At 42.7% G+C, this 15,515-nt stretch overlaps 1 protein-coding gene across 2 annotated transcripts in view; it reads left to right on the forward strand.

Annotated features, from left to right (window-relative positions):
- Positions 1–15,515, forward strand: part of SMAD1 (SMAD family member 1) — a 54,487-nt gene that overhangs the window by 20,188 nt on the left and 18,784 nt on the right. For both annotated transcript variants that reach the window (XM_084856196.1, XM_084856195.1), the window contains exon 2: positions 905–1,506. In XM_084856196.1, coding sequence (XP_084712322.1) covers positions 1,107–1,506 — 400 coding nt within the window. In that variant the 5' untranslated portion in view covers positions 905–1,106. The remainder of the gene's footprint in view (positions 1–904; positions 1,507–15,515) is intronic.

Consider the following 15,515-nt stretch of genomic DNA (forward strand, 5'->3'; position numbering starts at 1 on the left):
ATAGCAGGGGTGGGCTGACTGACCTTGCATGATCTACCGTTTTTACTAGAATAGAAAGGTGCCTTAAACTGAGCTAGACCGCTGGTCCATCTAGCTCAGTATTGTCTGCGCTGCGTGACTGGCAGTACCTCTGCAAGGGTTCAGAGAAGGAGCTTTCCCAACCCTACTTGAAGATGCCAGAGATTGACCCTGGGACCTCTTGCATGCAAAGCAACTGTGCTACCACTCTACTATGTCCATTCCCATGTTCCACCAACTTGTCTCTTAAATATTGAAATGACATTCTGCGGGTCGCTTGTCAGTTGAAGCATAACCTGAATTGGGTGCTCCTAAGTATGCCTCTTCCAGCAAGACAAAATTCAGCCTAGCCCAGTATCACATACAATTGTGTATGCCTGTCTTCCCCAGCCTGGTGCCCTCCAGATGTGCTGGGCTGCAGCTCCAGTAATTCCTAGCTAGCATGTGGTGTATCCTGCCCCCTGGTGCTGCCTTAACTACATTTTTGAATGCTGTTTGGAGGTTGGGGGGGGGGGGAACTGGCTTTATCTCTTAACAGGAAGCGTTAAATGAGCCAACTGAAGCATCTGTTCTGTTCCTATGCAAATGCCTGAGAAACATTCCCTAGGCTTTGTGTTCTATAATACAGGTAGGCAGCCTGGTTCCCTCAAGATGTTTTGGGACTACGGCTCCCATAATTCTTGTCCATTGGCCATGCTGGCTGGGGCTGATGGGAGTTCTAGTCCAAAACATCTGGTGGGCACCAGGTTGCCTTCCCCTATATAATAATCTACCAGATCCTGGATTCGGCCAATACTATAATAGAGTGGTGTAGGATTTGGGTTTGTTAAAACCGTATGTATTAAAGAGAACTTGTCTTTCCTTTTCCCACTTTTACCTTCTCTAGGTGCCTGACTTTGATTTGGAACCCAAAAGACTAGAGACAACATCTGTCCTGCTGGAATGTTAGTTTCACTTTTCAAGACTTCTGGATTGGAAATCTTAAAGGGATAGTACATTATTGTTCAAGACTGTTGCTGCAAGCCATTATAGGATTTGTAGTTTTAGTTTTAGAGCTTGTGCATGTGTACCTCTTCTGACTAGTCGCCATGAATGTGACGAGTTTGTTCTCCTTCACAAGCCCTGCTGTTAAAAGACTGCTGGGTTGGAAGCAAGGGGATGAAGAGGAAAAATGGGCAGAGAAAGCTGTTGATGCCCTAGTTAAAAAACTGAAGAAGAAAAAAGGAGCAATGGAAGAGTTGGAGAAGGCGTTAAGCTGTCCAGGTCAGCCCAGCAACTGTGTCACAATTCCTCGTTCCTTAGATGGCAGGCTTCAGGTCTCACATCGGAAGGGGCTACCCCATGTAATTTATTGCCGTGTGTGGCGCTGGCCAGATCTGCAGAGCCATCATGAACTCAAACCACTGGAATGCTGTGAGTTTCCCTTTGGTTCAAAGCAGAAGGAGGTTTGCATCAATCCCTATCATTATAAGCGAGTGGAAAGTCCTGGTAGGTACCTTTGTTATAAGCTTTCCAGTTATTTATTTGCTTATGTATGCCTTATCCAGATGGTCCAGCTACAATCACCTTTAAGATGACAGGACCACTAAACCAGATAAATGAGTTGTATATTTCAGTAGGTGAGGGGTCTGTCTTTGGTTATCTTAGTTTTGCTGCTGGGCTATCATATAATGATGACTTACTGCACTTAAGTATTCAAATAGACATCCAGTACTTGGAGTATAAATTCTCGTTGTACTTCACTCTTGGATTTAAATGTGGTTGGGATTGTGGATGATAGCTGCAATCTGTGCTACAAGTACTGTGTAACTCTCTTTTAATAATACAGTAAGTTAATAATGGTTATTCTGCCCCATTTGAGGGACGCCTGCTCTAAAGCCCATGAGACTAGTAAATCTACTGATCTACATAGGACAAGCCTATGGATAAGCCCTTGGTTAGTTGTAGATTTTAGGACATCTTTGGTTTATAAGAAATTATCAACATTAAATGAGATGGATAAAACTGAACACATAGTTACGTACTGTGTGAGGATCTGCAGAATCAGATATGAAGAACCGATTTTAAGGGAATTAGTTGGCATACGGTTGTTGAATAATTGATTGCCACTCCCCCCCCCCCTTCAGCTGGGGGGAGAGACTGCTATGGATAAAAGATAGAGAGATTTTAGTACCCCAAACCGCATACTTGTGCTCTAGAAAACCTGTACTATAGAGACCTTTTTAGGGGGTAGTCACTCTGAAAAGTGATACGTCAGCAGGAAAGCTGAGATGGCTAGCTGCGGTTGAAGGGAAGGAGTAACTTTAACAGGCAATTCAAAGCTTGGAGAATTCAAGCTTCATCAGCTTGCTTCCTGGTAGTGTGCTGCATATATGTGGTGATAGGAGGAGGAAGACGTGATGGGGGAAGCTTGTCGTCATTTGGCAAACACTCCAGCACAATTGTCGGAAAGAAGTGCCTTGCGCAGGCATGTCTGTGATAGCTAACTGTAACTGACTGTACAAAACTTTTTGTCATATGTGTTGTGTATACAATAGTGTTGTAGTTTAAAGACTATGCCAAATCTAGCTCGTAAGAATATTTTGCTTAACCAGTCCTAGAGGAAGGAACAGTTGGATTCTAAGTGTGGTGATGTAGTGAAGGGCTCAGTTATTTTGCTGGAGGTGTTAATGTGAATTCTATCTTGAAAACTTTTTGTGTGATACCTGCAGCACTCATTCAGTCTGCAAACCCCATCTTCAGACTGAGTCCAGACTGTAGACCACGTGGCCACAACATCTGGCCTAAATGTTGGACTTTTCTGTTTCTTCCCCCATCCCTGCTTTTTGTACAGTCTAGCTTGATGAAGGGTTTTGGAGAACTCGAAAGCTTGCGCACACTTGTGGCATTTTGGTTGATCCTAATAACAGTACTGCCCAACTGTGGATTTTGGATTTTTTTCTCATGGACCAATGTGGCTATCTTTTGGCGCAGGGGTTGGTTTTGGGAAGCGTTTTTTCATATGATGCAGTGGAAGCAATCCAACTCTAGCTACCTGTTACCTTGAAAGATACAGAACTATTTTTTCACTTTTGCAGACATATCTGAAACATGTTGCATATCTCAACGCAGCACACTTTCAAACAATTAAGTTAATGTTCTCCTCCCAGGCTAGGTTTCCCTAGTATCTGCATTTTTAAGTTAAATTCTTAGACTTAGGTGTGTTCTAGTTGCATTCTTAAGACTCCACTGACTTAAAGCACACTGTTTTGGCTGTACGATTAAATGGCAAAAGAAACAAGTAATTCAAATAATGTGTTTAAAAATCATGCAATATTGCATGTTAATTGGATTGATCCAATACTGAAGAGCTATAGTTCCCTTTCCTTACTATCTGCCCTACAATTAAGTTTGCAACTCTTCACCACTTCCCAATGGCAGAGTTCTCTAGCAATTCTACACGACGGACAAATCAGGAGGCAAGGCATTACATCTCCATGTTAAAAGCTTTTTAATTTTCATCATGGGGGATCTCTGCATATAGTGCAATCAGGTACTGAAGGCATAAATGTCACTAGAAAGAAAAACTGGCAATCTATTTGGAATATGGGTCTGCCACGCTAATGCTTCCTTTTTACACCGGAGGATGTCTTTTTGCACTTGAGTGAAGAGCTGGACACTTTTTTTTTTCTTAGACTGCAGGCTGGGATTGCAATTGAATTGGTTTGTCATAAGCCAAAACATACCCTGGATCAACAGCTAGTAGTAATGCTATGGTGTTAGATCTAAAAATCCCTCTGTCCTATTCTCTTTGAAATTCTGGTACACTTGCCTGATACATGGTCTAAAACACTTGAAGACACAACTAGCTTCTGGTTTCCTTGTAAATGTTGGTGGGATGAATAACTTATGGTGTTGACCTCATTTTTTATTTTTTATTTTAATGGGGGCGGGGGGTTGCTGTTGCCTTTGGACTCACCCCACTGGACACTAAGAGGGCTGGAAATTCTCTCCTTAAGTCAAGGTGACTGTCTGTAGATTTGTGATATTCCTTAGAGCAGCCTTCTCCAGCCTGGTGCCCTCCAGATGTTTTGGACTACAATTCCCTGCATTCCTTAGCCACACTGATTCCACCTAATGGGAGTTGAAGTCCAGAACATCTGGAGGGCGCTGGGTTGGGGAAGGCTGCCTTAGAGGATTGAGACAAGGTTTCTTCAGGTAGCCTCTTCCTGAGTAGCATACATGATATGGAATATTCAGATTTGCTGAGGCACGAACAGTAGAGTTTATTTTTGTAGTCTACATTTAAAATATTGTACCCATCCAAACCTGAAGGCTCAGAGCAAGAACCCCTTTAAGCAACAGTTAACAGGAAAAAAGTAGAAGAAGAGCCTTCCTCCAGCTTTCCCCCAAAGAAACCATTGCATTCAACAGTGAAGGGTGGTGGCTTGCAGAAGACCTTTGAATACACACCCAGTGATACCGCATACAAATCAGAGAAGTTGGAAAGTATATAGTGAGGGCTGTGGGAAATCACCCCTTGCTCTGAATTTCTCTTTTGCTAGAGTCTGTCAAATAAGACAGCACATGCAATGGGTTTATTTTTGAGGGAGCAATCTTATGGCCACCCGACACTGTCCAAAGGGCCATAGGATTTTTCGGTTTCTGAGAACCGAGGTCTGAGCCAGAGGTCTGAACACGGTTCCCAGGAACTGCGCTCGCCACCCCTGCATAGCTGACGCTGTTCTCTCAGTGCCAGCTACATTCTCTGCTCGGAAAAAGAGCATGGACAAGGTGAAAAGGGTTCACGGGGGTAGGGGAGGGTCCCGGGGGAGGGGAGGAGACCACAGAAGCTGCCAAGAGGAGGAACCTTTCCAAATCAACATAAATGTAGAATTTTGAGTAATTCTTATTTGCAATTACTTGCTGTAAAAGTGCTAAAGGATTTATGCATTGATGCATTATGGTATGGTCTTTTTAGAATTGAGTATGCAGGTCTTGTGTGAGTTAGCTGAGTATTCTCAGGATGAGGTCCCTTGTTTGATTTGGGAGTGATTCTGAACTTTCACAGAATTATGGTAATATCTGAATTTTCCTAGAAACCAGAAGAAGCAGGAAGACGTGAAGATAGAGGAAGGTTGGTATACAGCAACTGTTCTGGTTTCCAAGGAATCGGGTGGGGTAGAGTTTGGGAAAATCTGGTCTAAAGGAAAAGTTATTGAGAGCTTATATACCTGGGGAAGACTCCCTTACCTATTAGGAATGATAAACGTATTTAATTCAAGTCCCTTTAAACAATCTCAAGCTGTTGTTTGAAGAGTGACATTGTCCCCCTTAATAAATATTTTAATTTTTGTTCATTTTGAAAGGTTGTTTCTAGTGGTGATGTCAATCCCATACCCTATGCCATAGGAACCAGGCTACTGAGATCCTTTTAGGTATAGAGGCTTTATTTTGGTGGCAGCAGTTAAAGGTTTTATAACTGAGGGAGCAATCCTGTGGCCACTAGGCAGCGGCTAGACGGCCATAGGATATGCTGTTACCCGGAGAATTGATCCCCCCCCCACATCCCCATCCTCCACACTTGCAAGAGGAGCACAGAGTGGCCAGAAAGGGGCGTGGCTGGGGGCGTTCCAGGGTGGGGAGAGCATAGCTGCCTGTGCCACACATCCTATGTGTCGTACAGGAGCCTCCTTCCCAGCTCCTGTGGCTAGACAACCGCAATCTGCTGTCTAGCAGAAAAAGCAGGGCAGGAGGAGCACAGAGGGAATTATCCCCTCCATGCTTCTTCTGCCTTGCTTTGGATAGGCGGTCACCTCCAAGTTTGGAGACGGCGTCTATCTAGATAGGATTGCGCCCTGAGGGAGTGTGCCATAGCAGTGAGGTCTGTTTGGGAACTTCTTAAAAGCTGTGGCAGTGAGTTACATAGATCCAAGCTTTGATGTTTTGTTTTTGTTTTCCAAACAAAGAAACATTTGGTTGTTCTGTCCCATGTGGTGGTAGTGGCAGGATAATTTAAAGTGTTTCCCTCCCATGAGGGTTTTAGAACTACATTGACTGCTACAGCATCTAACCAGAACAAGCTCAGAAACACAGGTCTCCATAGAATAAAACCAAAACGGTCAAGAATGCACATCTTTTCACATATTATATGGTGATTCTAGGCACATATTGGGAAATCCAGCATATGAAACATCCCTAAACGTCTAAGGGTAAAAGATACAATTAGATCAGTCTTAATAAGGAATGGAAGAAATAACTGGTGGGAATATTATAGAGATTTTTTTTAAATGACCCGATGGCTTCCAAATTTCCAGAAATTTTATATCTCTAGTCTTACATTATGTATTTTTTAGAAAACATTTGGGAGGGTATGTGTGTGTAAAGACAGGACAGCAGCATTTGGACATTGGCTCTTAAACATTTTATTCATCATTTGAAAGAAAATTTCATAATCCCCAAACCAGTGTTTTCCCCCTGAATGTTTCCGTGTTTTTTCCAGGCTTTCACATCTCTATCCCCACCCTTGTTTGCTTTGTTTCCCATCTGCCCGATGAAGGGTTCTGTGGAACTCAACACACTGTTGTACACTATTTTGTGATCTGAGTTGACCCTAATAAAGCTGTTACTTGAAATTTTTTTTATGGCCAACATGACTACCATTGCTTATATTTGTTAATGATGTATATGCATTTATTTGTTACTTGGACCAGTTTCTTAAAAACTTAAGTGTAGATCTTGTACTCAGTGAGTGGACTGCAGAACAGTAGACTTCAGGACTGTGTGGAAGTTACCTAAATAATGCAAGTCACACAGGTTGGGTATCTCTGTACTGCTATACAGCAATAATGATTGATTAATTTTTATTCATATAAGAATGCCTACCCTACCAAGGCTATGATGTATGTCTTTATAAGGCAACGGTGGACAATTGCTGACAGTCTGGGAACCAATTCTCCCCACTCCCCGGACCTGCCATGGACTGTTCTCCCCCCCCCCCAAAAAAGGGGCTTTAAAAGTAACCAAAACAAGCGAAACATGTCCATTCTGTGCCTCTGTAGCAGCTAGGGGATCTTGGAATGGTCAAATGTGGCTTCTTTTCAAACTACAATTGTCCATTCTGAGCCTGCATAGCAGTTTGCTGCCAATTATCGGCAGCAAGCTGCAATGTTTTAAAAACTCGTTTTCTAGTAACAATAAAATAGGCATATCAAGGGGCAGTGGGGGTGTCTGGGGCCTCACTGTGGGGGCATCGGGGGTCATATGCAGTTTATGGGCCACATGTGGCCCACTGCTGATATAAGGTATGACCGCATGCACCTGGATACCTGGTGGGCCAAATGGAACTTAACCTCTGAGTACATGTGCATAGGATTGGGCTCTGAGAAGCTTTTCAAAATGGATATTAGTAGACCAGCCTTTTAAAGAGTGAGTTCAGCTGGGAAACTACTGGAATTCTGGAGTTCATTTTTAGTCATTTAACTTTAGATCAATTTTGAGACCCGGTTCACATGATCACCACGGCTTAAACAAGCCACAACAGCTTGTTAAAGCTGTGACAAGTGCCAGCATGTGCCGGGTGCTGTTTGCCTAATTACCTGCCTGGGGAATGGCTTGTTAAATTGTCTGCACCTGGGCAGCATGGCTTGTCGGAGGGGGAAACAGCCCTCAAGTAACCCATGGCCTGTTGTTGGATTATTTGAGGGTTGTTCCCCCTCCAAGAAGTAATACTGGCCAGGTTCGAATGATGCAACAAGCCATGCCTGGACAGGTAATTAGGAAAATGGTGCCCAGCACACACCATAGAATCATAGAATAGTAGGGTTGGAAGGGGCCTACAAGACCATTGTGTCCAACCCCTGCTCAATGCAGGAATCCATGTCAGAGCATCCCTGACAGATGCCTGTCCAGCCTCATCTTGAATGCCTTCAGTGTGGGAGAGCCCACTACCTCCCTAGGGAATTGGTTCCATTGTCGTACTGCTCTAACAGTCAGGAAGTTTTTCCCAATGTTCAGCCGGAATCTGGCTTCTTGCAACTTGAGCCCATTATTCTGTGTCCTGCATTCTGGGATGAGGAGAATGGCATAATGCCACAGCATAAACAAGCTACTGTGGCATTTTTAAACCATGGTGATTGTGCAAATTGGGCCTGAGTGAGTTTTGGAATTATGGAGTTGATGCATTTCAGAACTCAACATTGTCTTCCACTTCAACAGCAAGTTCAGCACTGAATTTTGGATTGAACTGCTGAGGATATGATTTCAGTTGTTTTAGATCACTGAAGGGAATGGTAGGCTGTTTACATCAAATATACAGAAATATACAAAAACGTATTTTTAGTATACATATTTCATTAGCTTATGTGTTTGCTCTATGCCTAAACTGTAGAACTCCGTTAGAAGGGAGCCTGTCTAACTTCCTCACTTGTGACCTTGGAGAAGTTGATGAAGACTTTCCTTTTTAAGAAGGCCTTCAGTGTATAATTTTAACTTGTTATTAATTCATCTCTACCTAATATGTTAAATATTTTGATTGGTGTTTTGTGTTTTTCTGCTGCGGTTTTTGTTTGTAATACTGTAAATTGGAAGGATATTTTAAATGGTTTAATTTATTTACTTGTTTACTCTTCAGAGATAAGGTAGGATATAAATGTTTTAAAATAAATTTATTTTCAGGGTGGACTCCTGTTAAGGGATCTTCTGATTTATTTATGTAAGAGCCATAGGAACAAGGAGTCTTTTTTATTTATGGAGACATAAAGGAAAGCATGCAGATCGTATTTCACCCAGTGGTTCAGCAAGAAGTAAATCTGGTCCCACCTTTCAGTGTTTTGGTCAACGTGTGAAGGTACTTGGATGAATAGCACTTAATTTCAAGTTTGCATTTTTATTTTTATTTTTTGCTGCCTAGTAGTCGTATTGGTCATTCCTTGGGTAATGCTCACCTTTCAGTTAACTGCAGAATTTATTTTTCTGCTAACTTTTCTGTTGCAATGCTAAGCTTTGGTTCAAGCCTAGCTGATGAGATGAAATGCTCTTTTTACATAAATGTACCTTTCAAATCCAATGAAGAGGTTAGAGTTTTGTCTACCAAGAAATTAGCAAGATCCAGCTGCTAATGTCCTGATAGAATTGGGAGCTGGTGAAAACTACAATGTCTTCTTGTCTGTCTGTCTGTCTGTCTGTCTCTCTCTCTCTCACACACACACACACACACAGAGGTTATAGCTGTATAACCTTCTCTGGCTAATTAATATAAGCCCAGTTTACACATAACAACCCATGGTTAACAACCATGGGTTGTTGAGAAATCGAGCAGGAGCATGCATGCTGGTTCCTGAGCGTGCCCCCACTCTTGGTGGGGGTTGTTTGTTGTGATGTCCAAACCCAGAACTCTGGATTGTTGGGGGATTAACCCAGAGTTCTGGGTTCAGATGGAGCATCCCTGGGTTTATCACAGTGGGAGTGAGTAGGAACTAGCACTCCTGGTCGTTCCCACTGTGTTTTCAACAACCCATGGGAACACCATGCAAACTGGGTCATAGAGTCTATCCTTTACCTGGAAGAACTCCGCTTGGTATTCCCAGCTCTTCTTCTGGCTAGATGACAGGGTTGTGCTTGAAGAGGAGAGTAAGCCAGCTCTATGTTGGTCTCCTTGTTACCAGCATTATTTTGGAAGAGAATATTGGACAATAATAGACTTGAGGAGAAAAAGAGACAGGATGGTAATATGAAGGGCAAAAAAGAAATTTGTTCTATCCTGAGAGAAATGTAAGTGCCCCTTAAAGAAAGGTAGACTGTCAACATTAAATTGAGTGTTCTCAAATATTAGGTGACCTTCTGTAGTTCAGGAAGGAACAGCTCTCAACTGTGGAGAAGCCCAGACTAATTTATATGACAGGGTAAATGACAGGGTGGATTAAACTTAAATCAAGGTAACTTTAAATGGGAAGTGGGCAGGCAGAGGGTAGTTCGGGATCTACTGGTAGATCTCCAGGTGACCTGCAGTGGTTCAGCAAGGGTTTCCAACTCCTAATGGTTTAAAAATAGTAATAGCAGCAAAGCCTCCCCCTCCCATCCTAAATTAGGCAAGAAAGCTTGGAGAGAAACTGGATTAGATTTGTTTGTGAAAGGAGGTGCGCGCGCGCGCGCGCGCGTGTGTGTGTGTGTGTGTGTGTGAGTGAGAGAGAGAGAGAGAGAGAGAGAGAGAGAAGGTGCTCCAGTTCTGGCTGACCACCTGCTTGGAGGTGCCTTATTCTGCATATCCATGTCCCTTCCTGGACCACTGTTTTTGAACCTGGCTCTATCTGGTGTACCTTGGGATCAAGTAAAAAACAAAGTAGATTACACAAGCCTAAAGTCCGTGGTAGCCCTGCTTTAAATTAGTGGTTTAAATTCTCAAGAAAACTGATTTTTGTTCTTAAGTAATTGATTTAAATAATATATATTTAAATGTATTCTCACACTTTGAAATTCATGTATTTACTGAGCATGCATGGCTACTAACAAGTTGTTATAATAAACATTGGTTTGCAATGAAACAGAGCTTTAATACAATTTAGGATTGTAATCCAAAAACCCTCTGGCCTTGCAGCCCACATCCTTTTTGTTTCTAAGCAAAAAACAAATTCTTTTTGCCTGTCCCTATACACATGCAATGATATTAAATGAGATCACTTACTTCTAAATGAAAAGTAAGGTTGAATCCTATACCGATTTAAGTAAGTCCCACTTTGTTTAATGGGACTGAATAAAACATGAAGCAAATAAAAGAATCACATTGGGCTGTAGCAAGTGTCCAGAATTTTTCCAGAAGCAATGGATGGTGGGAAATATGAGATGGAAAGTAATTATCCATGCTTTTTGGTAGTCATAAATTCCCATAATTCGAGACCTGAAATATCGCAGAGTTCAGGTACTTTAATGAGGATATAAAGTAGGACTATAAGTGTATCCATATGGACTTGCTGGATGATCCTGGTGAAATACAGGGTGGCAGCTCCTGGATCCTAGTGTCTGCAATGACTTTCTAGTTCTTTGGTACTAGGAAGTTTATGATAACAAAGACATTTTGGTGTCACTTCTATAATGCCTAACTCCAGAAGTCACATAATTTTCTCGTGCTTCTCTTTTTGCATTAACTTATATTTAATCTTGGCATGCAAGGAGATATTTGCTATCTTGAGTGGTCATGGCAGATAAAAAGTGGCTGTATTAGAAATTGTTTGGAGCTTTAATAAGTCATGAGCTGTTTTCAAACTTATGCTCTGCAGTTATTTGATGATTTGATTTGCTATTGAGTTGATTTCTGTAAATAGCAAGGTGCAATAGGTGTATGCAGTTACAGGATAATGTCCTAAATCACCTGTTAGTAACAGGGTTTCCTTATGCTTCACTCAACTGATTGCCATGTTGGCCCTAAACAGTTCATGTTTTGGGCTGGATGTCAGACATTTAAAACTGGAATGAGATGCAGTAGCTGCTGTGTATTGTTTGGTCCATTTGATGTCTCTCTTTAAAAAAACAAAAACAAGTCCACATAGCAGTGTTTACACAGATCACAGCATTAAGGACAATTCTTAAATCTGGTTAGGAACTTAAGATGAGCCCTAGATGAGACCAGCAGTCCATGTAGTCCAGCATCCTGCTCCTTACCGTGGTCAATCAGATTCCTCCAGGAAGACAACATGGAAGACCTGAACGCAGTAACCTTCTCTCACTGTTGTTCCCCAGTAACCATTATTCAGTGATATAATTGAACTGTATAGCAGCCTTCGCCCAAACTGGTGCCCTCCAGATGTGTTGGTCTGCATCTCCCATAATTCCCAGCCAGCATGGCCAGTGGTTGGGAATTGTTTAACACTTCTGGAGGGCACCAGGTTGAGGAAGACTGCTGCTGTATAGTAACATGGAACTCTTCAGTAGTGTGCCATAGTAGCTGTGAACAAAACTAGCCATTTGGAACCCATATCATGTAAACAATTATTGTTAATATATCCTTAAATAGCGCTCTTCCCATTTTTTCTAATTGGAATTTGGTTTTGAAAAACCAACTATTTCAGATTCTGAACTTTCATCTTTATCTCCATGGGCCTCAGTGAATTGATGGTGTGTGTGGATTGAAACAAGTTTCTCTACTTCACGTTAGCTTGGTTGTTGATTTGGTGTGTCTTTCCAAACATAGATCAGTTTCTCTCACATACAGAAGATTGAGGAATCTGAAGCAGGTTGTACATGTCTACAATATACAGGAATTATGGCATCCTAATACTAGTGTGGATCAGCCTTCCCCAACCTGGTGCCCTCCAGATTGGGAAAAGTTGTAGATTGTCTTGCATAGATATTAGTATTTTAGGGAGTAAAGGACAGCTAAAAATAATATTTAAAACCTTCACCAAGAAGCATTTCACCTATCATTCTAAATGAAAAATAGTTCACAGTTTCAGTTTTTCCCTAAACTTTCAAATTGACTACCCCTGGAGTAGGCAATCTGGTGCCTTCCAGATATTTTGGACTTCAGTTCCCATCAGATCCAGCCAGCAGGGCCAGTGATCAGGGATTATTGGAGGTGTAGTCCAAAACATCTGGAGGCCACTAGGTGACCTCCCCCTAGCTTGGGTATAAGTGTTTTGTGTGTTCTGGTCTGTCTTCAGATAAAGTTATCTCTGGTCTATCTGCATCATTCCAATCTATTATAAAACCTTGCAAGAAGCCACATAGTAGCAGAAGGATAATATTTTGGGGACTTAATTTAATCATACAAGAACAAATGTAATCTAAAGCAGTTAAATATGGAAGGTTTTGTCTCTGGATTGTTTCTTTTGAGGTAGGGAGGGAAGCAGAGTAAGGTGAAGTCGAGCAAAAGAAGGCAGACAGTAGTTTGACCTCCAGGACAAGCGACACTTGAAAAGCTAGAAGTAGTAGCTATATCTCTAAGGCAGTTTCAGGATGTTCCTTATCTACTTGTGAACTTTCAAAAGTAAAGAAGCTTCAGGTTGGTTGAAGGAGAGAACCAAGTTGTCAAGTAGAGAGTAAGTTAGCAGTCTGAACCATAACCTCTTGGACTTGCAGTTTCAAAGACCTTATTGCAGGCTTCCCTGGCCTGGTGCCCCCCAGCTTTATGCTGGGAGTTGTAGTCCCAGCATCATGCTGGAGGAGGAGCAGGCTGGGGAAGATAGCCTTATTTGGTCATGGTTTAATCTTAAACTATTGATGTAGGTTATGTGAGAAATTTGATCTCTACCACGCAACTGGCTGGGTTCCTACGAGTAGGCTTGTCTCCTTGGCTACCTAAAATGGAGACAGGATGATCCATGCTTAGGGTTGATATAAACATTTGGGCCCTAATGTGGTTGGAGGTAATACGTGCACACTGGTGTGTCGCCTTTGCTGTTACATGTGCCTTGCAAAGTCCTTCAGAAGTGCAAAGGATGAGAGAATCATGCAAGAAAGAGGAAGATTGTTGTAAAGTTAATATGCTTGGCAGTACCACTGTACACCAAGCATGTTTACATTAGTAACTGTCACAAGATGAACAAGGCAGGCATAAGTGGCAATGGAATTGCTCTATAAAGTACCAGAATAAAACTGCACTCCTTGCAGACTTTTCCATTTTAATTCGAGAAAGGAAAGAGTTAACACCTCTACAGCTGTGTCCTCCGGGGGTTTTGCAACCTCTCCAAAGAGCAGATCTGTGCCTCTTGATTACTCTGGAGCAACAGGTGTGCTTGGCTCAACACAGCAGAAGTCTCATGCTGTCTCTTCAATTTTGCCTCTTCTCCTGGGCTGGCAGCTACTTCTGAGATTAACCTCTTCCCCTGCCGTGCTGAATTTTAGCAATTTAGTTTATACAGTGGAGGTGTCTTAACTTGATCAAGCTAAACGTCTTCTTTTTTAAACAGGCTACTTGTACTTTCTCCAGTCCAATTGCTGGTAGGTTTTTGTTGGGACCTCAGAGGTTGCAGGTCAGCTTTCTCCTTCAAGGGTGCAGTCATGGAACCCAGGTCATTAGAGGGCTCTTGTACCTTTTAATGTTCACATTGGTGGCGGGGGAAAAGCTAGCACAGTCATGGGGAGAAGCCATAGCCAGTGGAGGTGCCCCTTTCTGTGTGTGCCTTGAAGATACAGAAGCCCCCTCAAATGTTTGGGGCAGGCAGTTCATATTAGTCCAATCAGTAGCAGTTGGCAAAGGACAACCAGGGGCTTCCCGTGAATTAACTACAAGCTGCCTCCAAAACTATGTGGGATGCCTTCTTCATGGTGTTTTTAAGTGGCTCTGCCTGGGATCTTTGCAAATGGGATTTTTTGAAGGGGAAATGTAATGATGCCCAGCCTCGCCTACTTGTACAGTATGGGAGAATCTTAAATCAGTGACTTGATGTGCATGAGCTGTTAAGGAAAAGTCATACCAAAAGTGATGCTTTCTCCTTGCCCTTTGTCTGTAGTTCACGAGGAAAATCCAGCATCTCTGTGCCCTTGGAAAGTCTGATTAGCACTCAAAAAGTGGATATATTAAAGGGACACTGAAAATTCTCTCCCAGCTATTCTAGAAAAGCAGTAAACGATGTGGCTTGCAACTGTGTTTCATATGCCATTGTTTCAACATGAGAGAGAATGGGAAAGATGCTATTTGTTTCAGTAATTGAGGCCTGCATTATTGTAGGCTTGATCTCTTCCGCAGGAAGTGAGAGGTGAGGAGATGCAACATTTTAATTCCTTGAAGTCTATAGGCAGGAAAAGGAAGAGGTCTTTAATAGTTGGTAACTGTGGGGTGTTTGAAAAGAAGAATAAAAAACAATGGCCAGAACGTTGTATTTGCATTTGTATGTGGGAAAATTAGGTTCAAATCACTGCTTGGTCATGAAGCTTACTGGGTGCCTTTGGCAAGTCGCTTCTATCCATCCTACATTGTAGGATGGTTGTGATTGGGGGAGGAGAGAATGGTGGGCCTATGTGGGCTGCCCTGAACTGTTCCTTTTGGAAGAAGAGTATGTGGTGCCCTTCTGTCAGCAGAAGGAAAATTGATGGTGGAGCAGATTTTGTATCTCCCCCCGCCCCACCGCAGTCCTGTGTGCCTCCCAGATCTGGTACTGAGGGTTGGGCGACCCTCTGGAGCAGAAGTGAGGGCCGCACAGGAGGCTGCAGGGGGAGAAGAGGATGGGGAAGTCCAGTCTCTTGTTCTCAGTCTTGTAAACATATTTGTGGACAGTTTTGCAAAGTATGCAACAATATTCCCAAAGAACTGCCTTCCTGAGATGTCTGCAGTGCCGAGAGGAGCCAAGCTGCAGTGTTTCCTCCATCATGAATTATCTACAGCTATACAAGTGTGCCCCTACGCTAAGATCAACTTCAGAGCCTCTGTTCCAGGTGCCCTGCCTTCTGAGGTGAGGCAGGTGGTGACCGGGGACACAACCACCTTGGTTGTGGTGCCCGGTCTTCCTCACTTTCAGAATACTTGCCCCAGGAAGCTCACCTGGCACTCACTCACCCACAAACCTTGGCTGGCCTTTGCAGCAGCC

The sequence above is a fragment of the Heloderma suspectum genome, chromosome 5 (genome assembly GCF_057233095.1).
Source record: "Heloderma suspectum isolate Gila_16-S chromosome 5, 16-S_ref, whole genome shotgun sequence".
In the NCBI taxonomy this organism is placed as follows: domain Eukaryota; kingdom Metazoa; phylum Chordata; class Lepidosauria; order Squamata; family Helodermatidae; genus Heloderma; species Heloderma suspectum.